The sequence below is a fragment of the Marmota monax genome, unplaced genomic scaffold (genome assembly GCF_021218885.2).
Source record: "Marmota monax isolate L192 unplaced genomic scaffold, Marmota_monax_Labrador192_F-V1.1 WCK01_AAM20220418_F8-fsc00014, whole genome shotgun sequence".
Taxonomy (NCBI): domain Eukaryota; kingdom Metazoa; phylum Chordata; class Mammalia; order Rodentia; family Sciuridae; genus Marmota; species Marmota monax.
This window is the reverse complement of record NW_026695222.1, coordinates 33,300,065-33,316,778: the sequence shown is the minus strand read 5'-3', so window position 1 is coordinate 33,316,778 and position 16,714 is coordinate 33,300,065. Positions and strand designations below refer to the sequence as shown.

Genomic DNA, 16,714 nt, shown 5'->3' with positions numbered 1-16,714 from the left:
TGGACCAGAGAAAATAAAGATCTTGTATTTCATTCTTTAATGCTAATCAATGGCTAGGCAGTGGTAAATACTTGTGGGTGGGATTTAAAACTTTATTTTTTGTATAATAGGGAAGGTGGTCAATATAGACACAAATTCACTGAGATCCTCCATGAGGCCTGGTTTTGAAGATATAATCCGAAGGTGTATCCAGAGATTTTTCAGTCTTAATGATGGCCAATCATGGTCCCAGAAACGTCACTATCAAGAAGGTAAAGACATTTGGGGCTGATTCTTGGTCTCGTCATTATGTTGGGTATATGTAAAGCACTACACATGCACCATGGCGGTCATCTTGTGGGCGTGGGGGAGAGAAGTGATCCTTGAACATACTTAGATTTTGTTGTTAATTTTACTAGAGTTGTTACATACACAGAGGTTAACCTGGAAAAAACCTCTTTCACTGGTTTAAAACCCTTTGCATTGAGATATACAATTCCTTCCTCTCTTCTCCTTATGTGTACTTGTTTTGCCAACTGTACTTAGCAGTAATAGTATATTTTTCCTACAGCTTATATTCATGGCCACGCGGAAACCCCAGTGTATCGATTCTCGTTGGCTGATGGAACTATAGTGACTGCACAAACAAAAAGCAAGCTCTTTCGGAATCCTGTGACAAATGACCGTCATGGCTTTGTCTCAACCCACTTTCTTCAGAGGTAATGATGAATTACCGTGTATTTGCATGTTAAATGCAACCATGTTTTCAGGATGATTTATTATTACTGTAAGAAGAGTAGAAATTTAATGAGAGAAAAAGCAGGCAGGCTGTTGAATTTGGTGAGGTGAGTTAGATTCGTAGATTCTATTTCCTTTAGGGTTATATTTTATGTAAAAATGAGTATTTAAAAAATTTGTTATTTTTATTCTTTTTAGGTATACATACAGTAGAATGTATTTTGACACATTATACATATGTGTAGTATCCCATTCTAAAAATGAGTATTTGTTTACTAATTAAATACTTCCTAGTCAGAAGTAGGGTGGGAAGGCTGGTGCATAAAAGCACATAAAACCCGATTACCTCTGATTACCTTTCTTTTTTTTTCCTCTCTTTTTTGGGTACCAGGGGTACTTGAGCACTGAGCCACATCCCCAGCCCTATTTTGTAGTTTAGAGACAGGGTCTCACTGAGTTGCTTAGCACCTTGCAATTGCTGAGGCTGGGTTTGATCTTGCAATTCTCCTGTCACAGTCTCCTGAGCCGCTGGGATTACAGTCGTGTGCCACCGTGCTCTGCTGATTACCTTTCATTTCTAAGATAATATATTACATTGCTTTTAAGAAATGAATTTAAAATTGGAAGGTACACTTTAAGAATAAAGGATAATGACTACTGATGTTGTTAACCTTCCTGTGTTGTTCATTTATTATTATCTTGAGCAGTTTGCAAGTATTTCCAGGTAAACTCTGGATATGTAGCAACTCTAGTAAAGCCTCTGAGGTTGCAATTAACATAGCTGTTGCTTCCTTACAGTGGTATGGTGCTATCATTTATTTAGACTCTTTGGCTTATTAAAAAATATATTACTAGGTTAATTTGTGACCAGTGTCTAAATTGGATTTGTCACCAGCTATAGAGTGGTGCCTAAAAGAAGTTATGTTCCTGGACACTTTTCTTCCCCTAAATCTTACTCAGGGCTTCAATGCATGCCTGTACTTTTTAGTAAAAGTTTGATATTCTGTTTCTTTGCAGAGAACAGAATGGGTATAGACCAAACCCAAATCCTGTGGGACAAGGCATTAGACCTCCTGTAGCTGGATGCAACAGTTCAGTAGGAGGCATGAATATGTCACCCAACCAAGGATTACAGATGCTGAGCAGCAGGGCTTACGGCTTGACAGACCCCAGTGCCACAGGGCAGATAAGTGGAACGAGGTATGGGGCTTCCGGTAACATAGCCTCATTGACCCCTGGGCCAGGCGTGCAGTCACCATCTTCCTACCAGAATAATAACTATGGGCTCAATATGGGTAGCCCCCCACATGGCAGTCCAGGTCTTGGCTCCAACCAGCAGAGCATCATGATTTCTCCTCGAAATCGTGGGAGCCCGAAGATGGCGTCACACCAGTTTTCTCCTGTTGCAGGTATCCATCTCAGCATTTTCTTTTTCTTTCTATACCACTTCAATTCTTACACAGCGAATTAGTTTTATAATGGAAACCTTGACGTAGCCTTTTGTTTTAGTCTGATAGTACCTCTTGTTTTTTTCTCCAACAAATCCAGGTGTGCACTCTCCCATGGGGTCTTCTGGCAGCACTGGGAACCACAACTTTTCTAGCAGCTCTCTCAGTGCCCTGCAAGCCATCAGTGAGGGTGTGGGCACCTCCCTTTTATCTACTCTGTCTTCACCAGGCCCCAAGTTGGATAACTCGCCCAATATGAATATAACGCAACCAAGTAAAGTGACCAGTCAAGATTCCAAGAGTCCCCTAGGTTTGTACTGTGATCAAAATCCGGTAGAGAGCTCAATGTGTCAGTCAAATAGCAGAGATCACCTCAATGACAAAGAAAGTAAGGAGAGCAGTGGTGAAGGGTCAGAGAATCAACGGGGTCCTTTGGAAAGCAAAGGTCATAAAAAGTTACTGCAGTTACTGACCTGCTCTTCTGATGACCGAGGTCATTCTTCCTTGACCAACTCCCCTTTGGATTCAAGTTGTAAAGACTCTTCTGTTAGTGTCACCAGCCCCTCTGGAGTCTCCTCCTCAACATCAGGAGGAGTGTCCTCCACATCCAATATGCATGGGTCACTGTTGCAAGAGAAACACCGTATTTTGCACAAGTTGCTACAGAACGGGAATTCACCAGCTGAGGTAGCCAAGATTACTGCAGAAGCCACTGGGAAAGATACCAGCAGTACTACTACTTGTGGTGAAGGAAACGTCAAGCAGGAGCAGCTAAGTCCTAAGAAGAAGGAGAACAATGCACTTCTTAGATACCTGCTGGACAGGGATGATCCTAGTGATGCGCTCTCTAAAGAACCCCAGCCCCAGGTGGAAGGAATGGACAATAAAATGAGTCAGTGCAGCAGCTCCACCATTCCCAGCTCAGGTCAAGAAAAAGACTCGAAAATTAAGACAGAAAGAAGTGAAGAGGTAATTTTATTTTTTTTCCTATATTCCAGCTCAGTCATCTGTCTTATTTCTGTTAGAAATATAATATATACAAATCCTTATTTTCTAATTTAAGATTTATTTAAGGAAAGTTAATAGCTTTCATTTCTTTATAATTCTTTTGGACATCAGTAAAATATTATGATGCAACAGAGAAATAAATGTTTCTTCTGAAATGTGACTGATTCTTTTTAAAATATTTATTTAATATTTAATATTTAGTTGTAGTTGGACACAATGCCTTTATTTTAGTCATATATTTTTATGTGGTTCTGAGGATCGAACCCAGGGTCTTGCACGTTCGAGGCAAGCACTTTATTGCTGAGCCACAGCCCCATAATCATGACTGATTCTTTAATGGACAATTTGAAAATTTGTCCATTAATTTTTTTTTTTTTTTTTTTCATGGAGGTGTTGAGATGAGCAGATTGGGCCATCAATGGTATGGTAGATGTAATCAGGAAAAAACAAAGAGTTTTGATTTTTATCAGAGTTTTGAAGTTTCATGTACATGATCATATTCTGGGTCAGCATTTTCCAGCCTCACTGGAGGAACCGTGCTCTAGGAGGTGTAATATGAACCTGAGCAAAGGCAAGACTTGCCAAAGTCTTCTGGTTAGAGTATGGATTTTACTTTGTTTAACCTATTGTTCACCAGATTTATTGATCAAAGCCTTTTTAAAGATCATGCCCAAAATTATCTCGTTGAACACAAGCATGTGTTTATGTGTTTACTGTTAATCATATTTGTTTATAGAAGGTATGTGTAGAGCAGACCTCTGACAGACAAGGGGATCAGTTCTCTCCTAGGGACTGCTGGAAAATATCTTCCAGTGTGAAAATTAAATGCGTAGCCTAAGGGGAAAAACAATGCTCTATCGAACACCCCAAATCAGTAATTTTTCTCAGTGGTTCAAATTGTTCATAATTTTAAGGAAAAAGATTAGGGGTGGGAGAGTCATAAGAAAACAACCTTTAAACTGGGCCTAATAATTTCAGGTAATTATTGTATTTCATTTGCTCCCATCTCATGTGTTTTCTTCTGATGAATATATTTGTAGCTGTACATCTTGTGTTGCACACAGGTTAATTCTTAAATTTTTATTTTCAGGGATCTGGAGACTTGGATAATCTAGATGCTATTCTGGGTGATCTGACTAGTTCTGACTTTTATAATAATCCCTTATCCACAAATGGCAGTCATCTAGGGACCAAGCAACCAGTGTTCCAAGGAACAAATTCTCTGGGTAAGGAAGAACTAGATTTTGTTTTGAAACATTGCTGCATATGTATGGATGCTCACACCAAGATCAGGATATAAATAACATTTATAACTTCAGAACACATGCTCTATGTATCAGTTTCTTATGCAGATGCATAATATATGAGTTCTAAAAAGCTTTTTGCATGTTTTTCTTTTTGAGAAAATTTGTAATTATTATGCCAGTAATCATGGTACTTATGAGAAAATGTTCGTCTTTGATTATTCATTTGAGTAGCTGGTACCATGGCATGTTTTCCTTAAGCCTCAGAGAATTGGATTGAAAAAAAAAAACAACCCAAATTGTAGATTAAAACCTGTCCTTTGGTGAGTTTTCTTTTTTGACGTTTTTCGGATTCTTACCTATGTGCTTTCCTATTGCTGTATGTTTTACTCATTCATCAATTTATTTATTTATTTACTTATTGTGATTTTTCTTTTTCTTTTTTATTTTTATTTGTTCTAATTAGTTATACATGACAGTAGAATGCATTTTGATATATACATAAATGGAACACAACTTCTCATTCTTTTGGCTGTACATGGTGCTCTGAGTCACTCCAGTAGTGTAATAATATCTCTCATTCTACTGTCCTTCTCACTCCCATAGCCCCACCCCTCCCCCCATTCCCCTCTACAGAAACCAAAAGTTTCTTCACCCCCTCCCACCCCCATGGATCAGTATCTACTTATCAGAGAAAATATTTGGCTTTTGGTTTTTTAGGATTGGCTTATTTCACTTAGCATGATATCCTCTAATTTTGTCCATTTACCTGCATATGCCATAATTTCATTGTTCTTTAAGGTTGAGTAATATTCCATTGTGTATATGTACCACATTTTCTTTATTCATTCCTCTGTTAAAGGACATCTACACTAGTTCCATAGTTTAGCTGTTGTGAATTGAGCTGCTATAAACATTGATGTGGTTGCGTCACTGTAGTATGCTGATTTTAAGTCTTTTATTGTAGTATGTAGTCCTTTAGGGGTATAAACCAAAGAGTAGGGTAGCTGGATCAAATGGTTGTTCCATTCCAAGTTTTCTGTCACTTGGTATGTTGTGTGTATCAGTTGAAAAGGAATAATTTACAAGTAAGTTTTCAGAACGGTCTAATTGATTTTTAGTGGCAGGGTTTTCTAAACTGAAATAGATCAGTTGAATAGATTGGAAAAGAAAAGAGAAAGTTTAGGAGGATTTTTTTATTGTTTTGATTAGATAATAATAACTGGTTATATTAATTGCAAAATATAAGCAGAATATACTTAATGAATACTCATCTGGAATATTCTCCAGGAGTTTAAAACATTGGTGATTCTTCCTCTTCCTTTCTCTCCCTCCTCCTCTTGAATCCAGGGCCTCATGCCTGCTGAGCATGCATTCTATCTCTCAGCTAAATCCTCAGACTCGCAAATTCTTCAATATGGAGTAAAGCAGAATATGAATGATCATATCAGGCTGTGTGTGTGTGTGTATAAAAATAAATAAAGAGTGCCCAGCTCTTGGGCCAACATTGAAGTTGTGGTTTCTACTTTATTTGGAATACAGGCTTTTTTTTTTTTTTTTAATATAGTCTTTATCTTCTAAAGGAAGATAGTGTTTGCTTTTGTGAGAAAGACATTTGTGTTTGTGGGGATGGGTATGTTTATATGTTATACTTGATTATTTATGTATTAAATTAGCAAGGGATATTTACGTGTTGTGCTTATGTGTTCCCAGTAGGTTTGAGAAGCCCACAGTCTGTGCAGTCTGCTCGTCCTCCGTATAACCGCGCAGCATCTCTAGATAGCCCTGTTTCTGTTGGCTCAAGTCCTCCAGTAAAGAATATCAGTGCTTTCCCCATGCTAGCAAAGCAGCCTGTGCTGGGTGGGAATCCAAGGATGATGGATAGTCAGGAAAATTATGGCTCAAATATGGGTAGGTTATTCGTAATTAGATTTAGGATTAAAAATTTCTTTTGGGAAAAGCAAATTTAAAATACTTAAAGTCATGTAGATAATTGGGATTGATTAACAAGTTTTATAATATTAACGTGTTACTTTCATGAGTATCCTTTGTTTATTTTATGTCTTGTTTATTTAAACTCTTGAAGAATCTTTTGGTCTAAGACATTTTTCTAGCATGTAATGTCTTCATAGTTGTCTAGTCCTGTTCTTACGATGTCAAAGCCAGTGATGTATCTAAATAGCTATAGTAGTTTGATATAAGGAGGATTGTGTTGTGCTGTGGAAAAATCCTAATAATTTTCTACCTGTTTCAGGTGGACCAAACAGAAATGTGACACTGAACCAGACTCCTTCTTCAGAGTGGGGCTTACCAAACTCAAAGGCCAGTAGAGTGGAACCTGTGAGTTCTAACTCCATGGGAAGACCAGGAGATTACAGTGCTGCTTTACCCAGACCTGCAATGGGGGGCTCTGTGCCCACTTTGCCTCTTGGGTCTAATAGTATACCAGGTGCAAGGCCAATGTTGCAGCAGCAGCATCAGCAGCAGCAACAGCAGATGCTTCAAATAAGTAAGTGTCTCCTTCATTTAAAAATAAAAAAGGTGTTTTAGGGTGATTTTACTACTGGCTTATTGGAAAATTTGTACTTTCGTTTTGTTCCCCCAGGGCCTGGTGAGATTCCCATGGGAATGGGGGTCAATCCCTATGGCCAAGCAGCACCAGCTAATCAACCAGGTTCCTGGCCAGATGGCATGCTGTCCATGGAACAAGGGCCCCATGTGCCTCAAAATAGGTGAGCCTTTATTTTGTGACTCTGAAGAAGATCCACATTGGATTATCTAGAAAAGAGTCAACATTGGAACAATTCTGAGAGAGAAGGTGAAAAATTCTCTTAAGTAAGGTGGTTGGTTGCCATCCATTTGAAGTAGCAAGCAGAGGCCTTCAAGGGAAGGGGAGGAGCCGGAAGTGCCCTGTCCTGCTATCAGGACTTCTCAGCAGTCAGACTTCTGAGAGCCTCTCTGTGAGGTGATTGTCTTTCATAATGATAATCTCATGAGGAGGGGAATAAATGAGCCACAGTTTGACAAGATAAATCTGTTTATACATAGTGTTCAGAGAGTAAGCCTCAAGTTTTTCTGAAAATTGATTTTTAAGCAATGGCTAATGATTTTTCTAAAACATTTCGGGGATAATGGTAAAGTGCTCTTCTATAGTTTTGTAAAAGAAAGATGTGGCTTACTTAATGCCCTCCACGTGCTGGAGAATAGTCACACACCTCACTGTGGGGGTGTGGACTTGTGTCATACTTGCGACCAAGCCTTGTGGGCAAGTATAACGAAGTTATCTTTAGCAGTTCTCTACACCACAGTTATATAGATCAATATTTTGATCTTTTTCTTTGTTGTTTATTGATTTCCTCAGTTTTCTTTTTTGTTCTGATTCCCCCAATTTTCAAGTATCATTACTAATGACTACCACCTCCACTCTTGCCTTGAAAACTGCTCCCTCTCCATTCTCTCCAACCCCTCTCACCCCATTACTCCTATCTCCCAAATACCTAGGGTTTTGCAGTTTCACTTGGGTGGTGGGATTGTGGGTATAAGATATATGTGGTGGGGGCTGGGGATATAGCTCAGTTGGTAGAGTGCTTGCTTTGTACGCACAAGGCCCTGGGTTCAGTCCCCAGCACCACACATGTGTGCGCATGCACACACACACACACACACAACACACACATATACAAAAGATATATGTAGTGGGCCTTAAATATAAATTAAGGCCATTTGCTATTCTCTATTGCTTGGTTTATTTTTTGTACTTATATGGGAATTATTATATGTTAAAAATATATTGAAATATTATGCATGGTTACTATAATTATTTTTATTTTATTTTTTGTGGTGCTGGGGATTGAACCCAGGGCCTTGTGCATGCGAGGCAGGCACTCTACCTACTGAGTAATATCCCCAGCCCTACTGTTGTCGTTGTTATTGTTATTATTATTATTATTATTATTGGTACTGGGGATTGAACTCAGCGACTCTTGACCACTGAGCCACATCCCCAGCCCTATTTCGTATTTTTTTTAGAGACAGGGTCTCACTGAGTTGCTTAGTGCCTTGCTTTTTGCTGAGGCTGCCTCAGCCTTCCAAGCCTCTGGGAATACAGGTGTGCGTCATACCCGGCCCTACTGTCATTATTTTTAAAAATAGAAATAACACCTTTAATATGGTTTGTGTTCTGGGGATCAAACCCAGGACTGAAAACATACTGAACAAGTGCTCTACTACTGTGCTACACCTCCCGCCCAACAACATTAAAATTGATTGCAAGTCTTTTTCTAGACCTCTTCTCAGGAATTCCCTGGATGATCTCCTTGGGCCACCTTCTAACCCAGAAGGCCAGAGTGATGAGAGAGCATTGTTGGACCAGCTACACACACTCCTGAGTAATACAGATGCCACAGGCCTGGAGGAAATTGACAGAGCTTTGGGCATTCCTGAACTTGTAAATCAGGTAAGTTGTATTAATATGGAAATAGGAGAGTGCGTGTGATGCACACACATGAAGCCAAGCACAGGAATGCTTGTGTCTTTCTTACTACTTTTGTTACATTACTATATGTGTGGATAGCAGCATTACATTTAGAATATGTATTTTATGATTGTATTGTTATTTCTAACAACCTACTTTTTTAAAAAGATTTGCATTTTAGACAACTATAGAAATGATCCAATAAAACTACTATATAGGGCTGGGGTTGTGGCTCAGTGGCAGAGCGCTTGCCTAGTATGTGTGAGGCACTGGGTTTGATTCTTAGCACCACATATAAATAAAATAAAGGTCCATCAACAACTTAAAAAAAAAAAAACCCTACTATATGGTTTTTTAGATGCTACTTGCAGTCAGTCTCTCGCTCTCTCTCGGTCACCAGTGATTGAACCTAGGGGCACTTAACCACTGAGTCACATCTCCAGCACTTCTTATTTTGTGATAGGGTTTTGCTAAGTTGCTTAAGGCCTTTCCAAATTGCTGAGGCTGGCAGGGAACTTGCGATCATTCTGCCTTGGCCTCCCGACTTGCCAGGATTACAGGCATGTGCCTTCACGCCCAGCCAAGAGGTCTCATTTTTACACCCACTTTTCTTGACAACTTAGCTAACCAGTGAGTACGCTGAGAAGCAAGCTGTCTTTATGTTGGTTGTACAGAATACATTTGCAGTGGTAAACCTTGAGTCTTTCAACGTCATCCTCTCCTATTCCTTTTTACATACCTGACCGTATGAAAATATGCCATTCACAAATCTGTTTTTGAAACAAGCAAATTTTGTAGTGACTATTTTTATTTTAAAAGGTATCTGTGCATTTAAGAATAAGCAGGAGACCTCAGGGGATTCTCATTCTTTTGTCAGGGAGACAGATATGTGCATAAGGAATTGAACGATAATGTTGAAATTTTTATTTTTTTAATTTTTTAAATTTTTGTACTGAGGATTTAACCTAGAGGTGCTTTATCACTGAACTAGATTCCCAGCCCTACTTTATCTATCTGTCTGTCTGTGTGTCTGTCTTTATGTGGTGTTGGGGCTTGAACCAAGTACTCTCACGTGCTAGGCGACCGCTCTACCGCTGAGCCCCAGCCCTGGTCCCACCTTATTTATTTATTTATTGTGGTGCTGGGGATTGAACCCAGAGCCTTGTGCATGCAAGGAAAGCACTCTACCAACTGAGCTATATCCCCAGCCTACCTTTTTATATTTTGAGACAAGGTCTTACTAAGTTACTGAGGCTGGCCTTGAGCTCAAGATCCTCCTCAGCTTTTCGAGTAACTGGGATTACAGGTATGGTCACCATGCCTGGCTTACAGAACTTTTAAAAAGGTGAATGGGAAACACTGAGCAGTTGTGACAATACGCTTCCAGGGATATCAATGACATCTGATTCTGGCACTGAAGAGCATGTCAAACTTCATCTAGGGGTATGTGAGTGATGCCCAGAGATCAAGAAGCTTGAGCCAGGCATGGTTATGCACACCTGTAATTGCAGTGGCTTGGGAGGCTGAGGCAGAAGGATTGTGAGTGCAAAGATAGCCTCAGCAACTTGGTGAGGCCCTAAGCAACTCAGTGAGACGCTGTCTCTAAATAAAATATGAAGAAAGGGCGTGGATGTATGGCTCAGTGGTTAAGTGCCCCTGGGTTCAATTACCAGCACCCCCCGCAAAAAGCTGGAACTGTCATTTAAAATGGTAATTTAAATTGGAAATTGCTTTCTTTGTCCTGATGTTGAAATTAGTGATTGGTAAGTAAAATTTTGATAATTGCAAAAAGTATGTTGAAAAAAGCTAATAGTGGCACAGGGAGAATCATTAGTAACTTGCTGGCTTATAGTGCTTTCAGATTTTAAAAAGGTATACATGAAAATATTCATGAGTGTAAATTTTTTTAAAATGAGAGACTTCAAAATGCTTTTGTAATCAGTTTTGCTTTATGAAAAGCATCATTGTCAGTCATATTTTTCTTTAACATATACATCTTTAATTTTATGACCAAATTTAAAAATTTTGAACACTATTAATCTGTCTTCTATCAGTGAAATATTAAATTGTTCTTAGTGTTCTATATCATAAATAATTCTATGAATTACCCAGGTCTCATTCACTGATTCTACTTCCTTAGTTACAGTCTAAGAAAGGATTAGTGGGTAAGAGTCTACATATTTTAAAGGTTTTAAAGGTTTTGCTCCTTATTTTCAGGTTGCTTTATAGCAGATGATACTAGCTCCTTTCCTCTAACAGTGTGATAGGAGTTCTTCATCATTACTCTGCTGGTGTGGCTCTGATAGGTGAAGGAACACAGTATGAGCAAGTGACTAAACAAATACTGAGCATGATTACTATGATTTTTTTTATTATATTTTATAGTGTAGGCAATCAAACCCCAGGCCTCTTACATGCTAGGCAAGTGCTTTACCCCTGAGCTATACCCCTAAACTATGATTATTTTCTTAAATCTTTGCCAGTCTGATAAGATTAAAAAAGGATTGTTTTAAATTGTAATTCTTTGTTTTGCAAGATGAAATATCTTTTGTGTTTATTGGTCATTGTGTATGTGTTTTCATAGTTTTTGGCTAGGTTTTTAACTTGTTGATTTACAAGAGTTCTTTATGCAATGTTCTTTACCTGACTCACAATGGGGCAGCTCTCAATTTTTTTTGACTTTTGATGGTGCAAAGGCAGTGTACGTTCACTAGAAACTGAATTCTGATCTTTTTCCAAACTAAGGATATGTGGTATGATACTCAGAATGGTGGGCAGCAAATGTTACAGTTGCTTTAGTTCCCTCTTTGGTGGGGGCTGATTTTAATTTTGTTATTTAGTTTGTTTTCAAATTCAGAATAGCTCTTTTTGGGCAGTGACATTTAAATTGACCCCTGATGATAAGAAGGAACCAGTTGTGCAAAGTGCTACAGGAAGAACATCCAGAAGAGGAACAGCAAGTTCAGAAGTCCTTTGGCAGTCAAGAACTTGGGGTTTCAGAAAGGGACTGAAAGTAGGATCAGAGAGGAAGTGATGATGATGGAGAGGCAGGAGGTGCCAGGTTCCATAAAGCCAGGAAGGGGTCTGGGAACGCTCTGCTGCATGGCAAAGCCAGGAAAGCCTTTTAAGCAGGATGGTGATGAGATCTGCTTTCCTTGTTTATTTTCCTAAAAATAAAAATTAATTAAAAGAATCTACATTTGTAACTTAAAAATATAATTATTTGTATATAAGTAAATGTACACAGTTTACTTGCCCTCTTCTGAAGTTGTACAAACTCACTTCTTTATTTTGTCATATTTCTTAGTAACAGCTATTTCTTTATTAACTTCAATCTGTGTCTTTTGAATTCCTGATGTCACAGTGATTATGTACTCATAGCCCCTTATCTGAGAATCTTGGGGTCAAATATGCTTTGGAATTCAGGAATGTGTGGATTTTAGAAAGAGCATATATACCTGGTATTGCATGCTCTGACCTCTGGTGGAGTTTTGAGTAATAGTGTTGTTTTGAGCAGTTGTTTGTGACCAAACAGGCTAATCCATCTGTGGAAAAATATAGAATTAATTAGTTACACTAAATGTGAAGATAGATGTATTGTTGCAATGTAAGTTTAGTTCAGGTTTTACTGAGTATGTTTTTTGTTTGTTGTTGTTTGTTGTGTTGGGGATCCCCCCACCCACCACCTTTACACTTTCTTCTTAATTGGAAATCTTTTATTGTCCATTGCATTTGGTAGCTGGACTGGGAGGCCAGTGGATGATCTTATAGTATAGAAAATTTATTACAAAGTACAAATAGGAAAATAGAAAAGTTCCTGTTTTCAGCTTCTGCTTCCCCCTGCCCTTCGTTGTGCTTGTGTCCCTGAACCCAGCCTGGGGGCGCGGGGGGTGGGGTGGTGGTGCTGCGTGGCAGGTAGAAGAAAGAACCACTTGAGGAGTCTAGGGATAGGAAGGGAGGAGTTGATCCCCTCATCTATACCAGGCTCTTAAGCAGCTGCCTGTTTGAACTGTCTCATCCTCTCTATTGCCTGGTGGAGTCTCCGTTTGTTCCTGGGCTTCACATGCTCACTGTTTTTCCTCTTCAGGCACGTTAGGTCTAAGTTTCTCTGTTCTGTTCATTCTCTGTCTTCCAAAAACCTGTTGAAATATTTGGTTATGTTGTTTCCTTATTTTGTGGCTAAATGTGACCTCTTAAATTCTTCAGTGCCATTTTAGTAGAGTTAGCAGGACAAAGGTGTTGATTTCAAGTGTGATTTACTTAATTAAGAGACATCTGGTGTCTTTCCAGAGAAGGGAGCCGGTCTGATGGGACAGAGTAGAAGCACCAATGTCAGGTACTGCAATGCTTCTAAAAAGTATTGGAAAAGGTCTGCACAAAGGAATGTAGAGGAAGGGCTGGGGCTGGGGCTCAGGGGCAGAGCGCTTGCCTAGCATGTGTGAGGCGCTGGGTTCGATTCTCAGCACCACATATACATAAATAAAATAAAGGCTCATTGTCAACTAAAAAGTATTAAAAAAAAAAGAGGGGGGGAATGTAGCGGAAGAAGGACATACAATATGCTGTCAAGGAAAAGTGGACAGGATTTGGTAGAGTGTGTGGAGAGGAGGACTGAGGAATCCAGGTTGGTGGTTTGGAGTTCCAGGGTGGTGCATGGTCACACGATGCATTGTGATGGAGGGAAGGTTCAAGGAAAGCATGTTGCTTTAGGGAAAGGGCTAGCTGTGGGCAGCATGACTTCTATTTTCTGCATGTTAGATTTGAGATGCCTAAGGCATCTGTGTAAAGATGTTAAGTATGTATTCGCATAACTATTTGGAGGTGTTGGGTAAGTATTATTAAATGTTTGGAGATGTTGGGCTGGAGACAAAAATTTGATGGTTCTCTTCAGTGGCTGAGAGCACCTAGGTAAGAAGTGTATGAAGAGCAGAGGAGACAGGGACAGGACCCCGGAGGAGTGCTAGTAGTTCACTAAGGGAAGGCCAGGGAGTGGAGGAGAACAAGGGCCGTTTTGCAGGGTATAGTGGGCCTGGCTGTGCTTAAGCTGAGGCTTGTCAAGGCTGTTGGCTGCAGGTTAGGCCTTCTGGGTCCTTGAAAAGATGAAGGTGTGTGTGGTGCCTGACGGGCTCCTCTGCCCCTGCACGGCATGCTGACCCTTCAGAATGGTTTTTACTTTTCCTATCACATGCTGGATATCGTTTTGTTCATGTCCTTAGGATATTGAGAAGTGTTGACTGGCACTTAACAAATATTTAATAAACACTTGAACAGATGGGCCTCTGCCAACCCCAGTAGTGATGGTTAGGTTTTAAGGGTATAAGTGTTTTTTGATTTTCACCTGCCATTACCTTCAAAAATATTTCTGTACAAATTACATGGGGAGTCATTGATCAGTGATTTTTTTTTTTTTTTTTTTTTAAGTATTTAATACATTGTGGCTCTTTTGACTAGAAATGTGGATTGGTGTGAAATTGTTAGGTCCTAGGATACAGTCCCGGCAAGAGGGGGTATAGTTTGTATTCTCATAGAACTTTAGACAATAAGAGCAAACTTGACTTTGCTTTTAGAATTCTGAAACATGTTGGCTTTATTTTTCACCTTCTTGAGAGCATTTGATTTTGGTGGCTTTCCCAGGTGTAATTCATTGTTATATGTCTGTTTAAGGGACAAGCTTTGGAGCCCAAACAAGATGCCTTCCAAGGCCAAGAAGCAGCAGTACTGATGGATCAGAAGGCAGCTTTGTATGGGCAGACATATCCAGCACAGGGGCCTCCAGTGCAAGGAGGCTTTAATCTTCAGGGACAATCGCCGTCTTTTAACTCTATGATGACTCAGATGAACCAGCAAGGCAGTTTCCCTCTCCAAGGAATGCACCCCAGGGCCAACATCATGAGACCCCGGACAAACACTCCCAAGCAACTTAGAATGCAGCTTCAGCAGAGGCTGCAGGGCCAGCAGGTAATCAATCATGTGCTTGGCTTCAGCCCCAAGTGGCTTTCCTTTGGCCTCACCTTGTTTAATTTGTTTTCAGGCTTTGTCCTCAGAATTCTTACCCTGGCTTTCTGACCTTCACCAACTAGGAAATGATCTTTGTTTCACTTTTTTTTTTTTTGTAAGATTATATTTGTGCAGATGGCTCCTTGTTAAGGAGCGATTCTGCTAGAATTGAATGCATTTCCATTGTATAGGTTAAAGAGTAAAAATGTCAGAAATGATTGCTGTTGGGGCGGTGCTTCTTAATGTCTTTGTAGCCTAATAGATCCTTTTTTAAAAATTTTAAGACCTATAATACTAATAACCAAAAACCTTCTTAATTTCATCATTTTTAAAATAGAACCCCTGCTTCTAGATGTCTATAAAACTGGAGCTCTCTTCGAGAATTCCAAGAGAGAACTTTGGTTTTCTCATTGTTTCCTCAGTCACCAACTAATGGGAGTTCTGTTGTGTCCCCTCATCCCCAGTACTGGGAACTGAACCCAGGAACACTCCACCACCAAGCTTCATCTCTCCTCTCCTCTTGTTTTTTGTTAATTTTGAGACAGAGTCTTCCTAAGTTGCTGAAGATTTTGCTAAGTTACCCAGGCTGGAAATGACCTTCTTGCAATCCTTCTGCCTCAGCCTCCTGAGTTGCTTGGATTATTGGTGTGTGCAACCGCACCTGGTTCTCTAATCATTTAAAAATATAATTATTTCTATAAAGTTTGTGTCTTAAATGTGCTGAGTTATTAAATGTGGTGGAACTAAACCATATAAATAGGTAATATTTCTAAGTTCAGGAGTTCATGGCATCATTTTGCCCCCTCCCCCTTTGGGAACCAGGTATTGAACTCCAGGGCACTTAACCACTGAGCCACAAACCCAGCCCCCCTACCTCCCTTTAATAGCTTTATTTTATTTTTATGTGGTGCTAAGGATTGAACCCAAGGCCTCACACACTCTACCACTAAGCCACAACCCCAGTCCCTTCCCAGAACCTTTTAAATGCTAATTATCATTTATTTTGAGAGAGGGTTTCCCTGAGTTTCTTAGAGCCTCACTAAGTTGCTGAGGCTGATCATTTTGCTTTTTATGATTTCTTTCCACTACAAGGTACTTAGACTGGGTGTGGTGGCTCATGCCTGTAATCCCAGCAGCTCTTGAGGCTGGATAGGAGGATCGTGAATTCAAAGCAAGCCTCAGCAGTGGCAAGGCGCTAAGCAACTCAGTGAGACCCTGTCTCTAAGTAAAATACAAAAAAAGAGCTGGGGATGTGGCTCAGGGTTGAGTGCCCTCAAGTTCAATCCTTGGTAACCCCACCCCACCACCAAAAAAAGAAGGTGCTTAGGATAAGATACTGGAGGAGGAGTTTATTCAGTATTACTCTGACCCAGTTAAAGCTCTTTCCTCAGGTGCCTCAGTAATCCCTGGGAAAACCTGACTATAAATCCTGAGTTCCTGTTAGAGGTGCTCTTTAAACTGCACACTGTGCTTCTTTACCACCAGTGCCAGGTGGTAAAGATTCACAGGCCAGGCAAGAACTTTTTAGCATTAATTTTTTTGCAGTGTGAAAGTGTATGAGCTCAGTTCAGGTGTGACTTAACCAGAACAGTGGGTTTGCAGTTATCCCCGTGACCTCACTGGGTGGTGCTGAGAGTTTGAAACCCTGGGACTCATCACCCGTTCCTTGTGCATGCTAACCACCAGTCTCTTCTCAGTTCTTGAATCAGAGCCGGCAGGCGCTTGAAATGAAAATGGAAAACCCTGCTGCTGCTGCCGCTGCTGCCGCCGCCGCTGCAGCAATCAGGCCCATGATGCAGCCCCAGGTGAGCTCCCTGGGAGGACGA

General features: G+C 40.1%; 1 protein-coding gene across 8 annotated transcripts in view; it reads left to right on the top strand.

Moving 5' to 3' along the window:
* The window catches only part of Ncoa3 (nuclear receptor coactivator 3), a 123,322-nt gene that overhangs the window by 99,432 nt on the left and 7,176 nt on the right, over window positions 1-16,714 (top strand). For 5 of the 8 annotated variants that reach the window (XM_046432882.2, XM_046432878.2, XM_058575542.1 and 2 more), the window contains 11 exons: window positions 111-251; window positions 551-698; window positions 1,735-2,126; window positions 2,266-3,134; window positions 4,264-4,399; window positions 6,131-6,328; window positions 6,672-6,926; window positions 7,023-7,149; window positions 8,702-8,873; window positions 14,556-14,849; window positions 16,586-16,693. In XM_046432882.2, the coding sequence (XP_046288838.1) occupies window positions 111-251; window positions 551-698; window positions 1,735-2,126; window positions 2,266-3,134; window positions 4,264-4,399; window positions 6,131-6,328; window positions 6,672-6,926; window positions 7,023-7,149; window positions 8,702-8,873; window positions 14,556-14,849; window positions 16,586-16,693 (2,840 nt within the window). The remainder of the gene's footprint in view (window positions 1-110; window positions 252-550; window positions 699-1,734; window positions 2,127-2,265; window positions 3,135-4,263; window positions 4,400-6,130; window positions 6,329-6,671; window positions 6,927-7,022; window positions 7,150-8,701; window positions 8,874-14,555; window positions 14,850-16,585; window positions 16,694-16,714) is intronic. The other 3 variants (XM_046432885.2, XM_046432881.2, XM_046432886.2) reach the window with 2 other exon arrangements.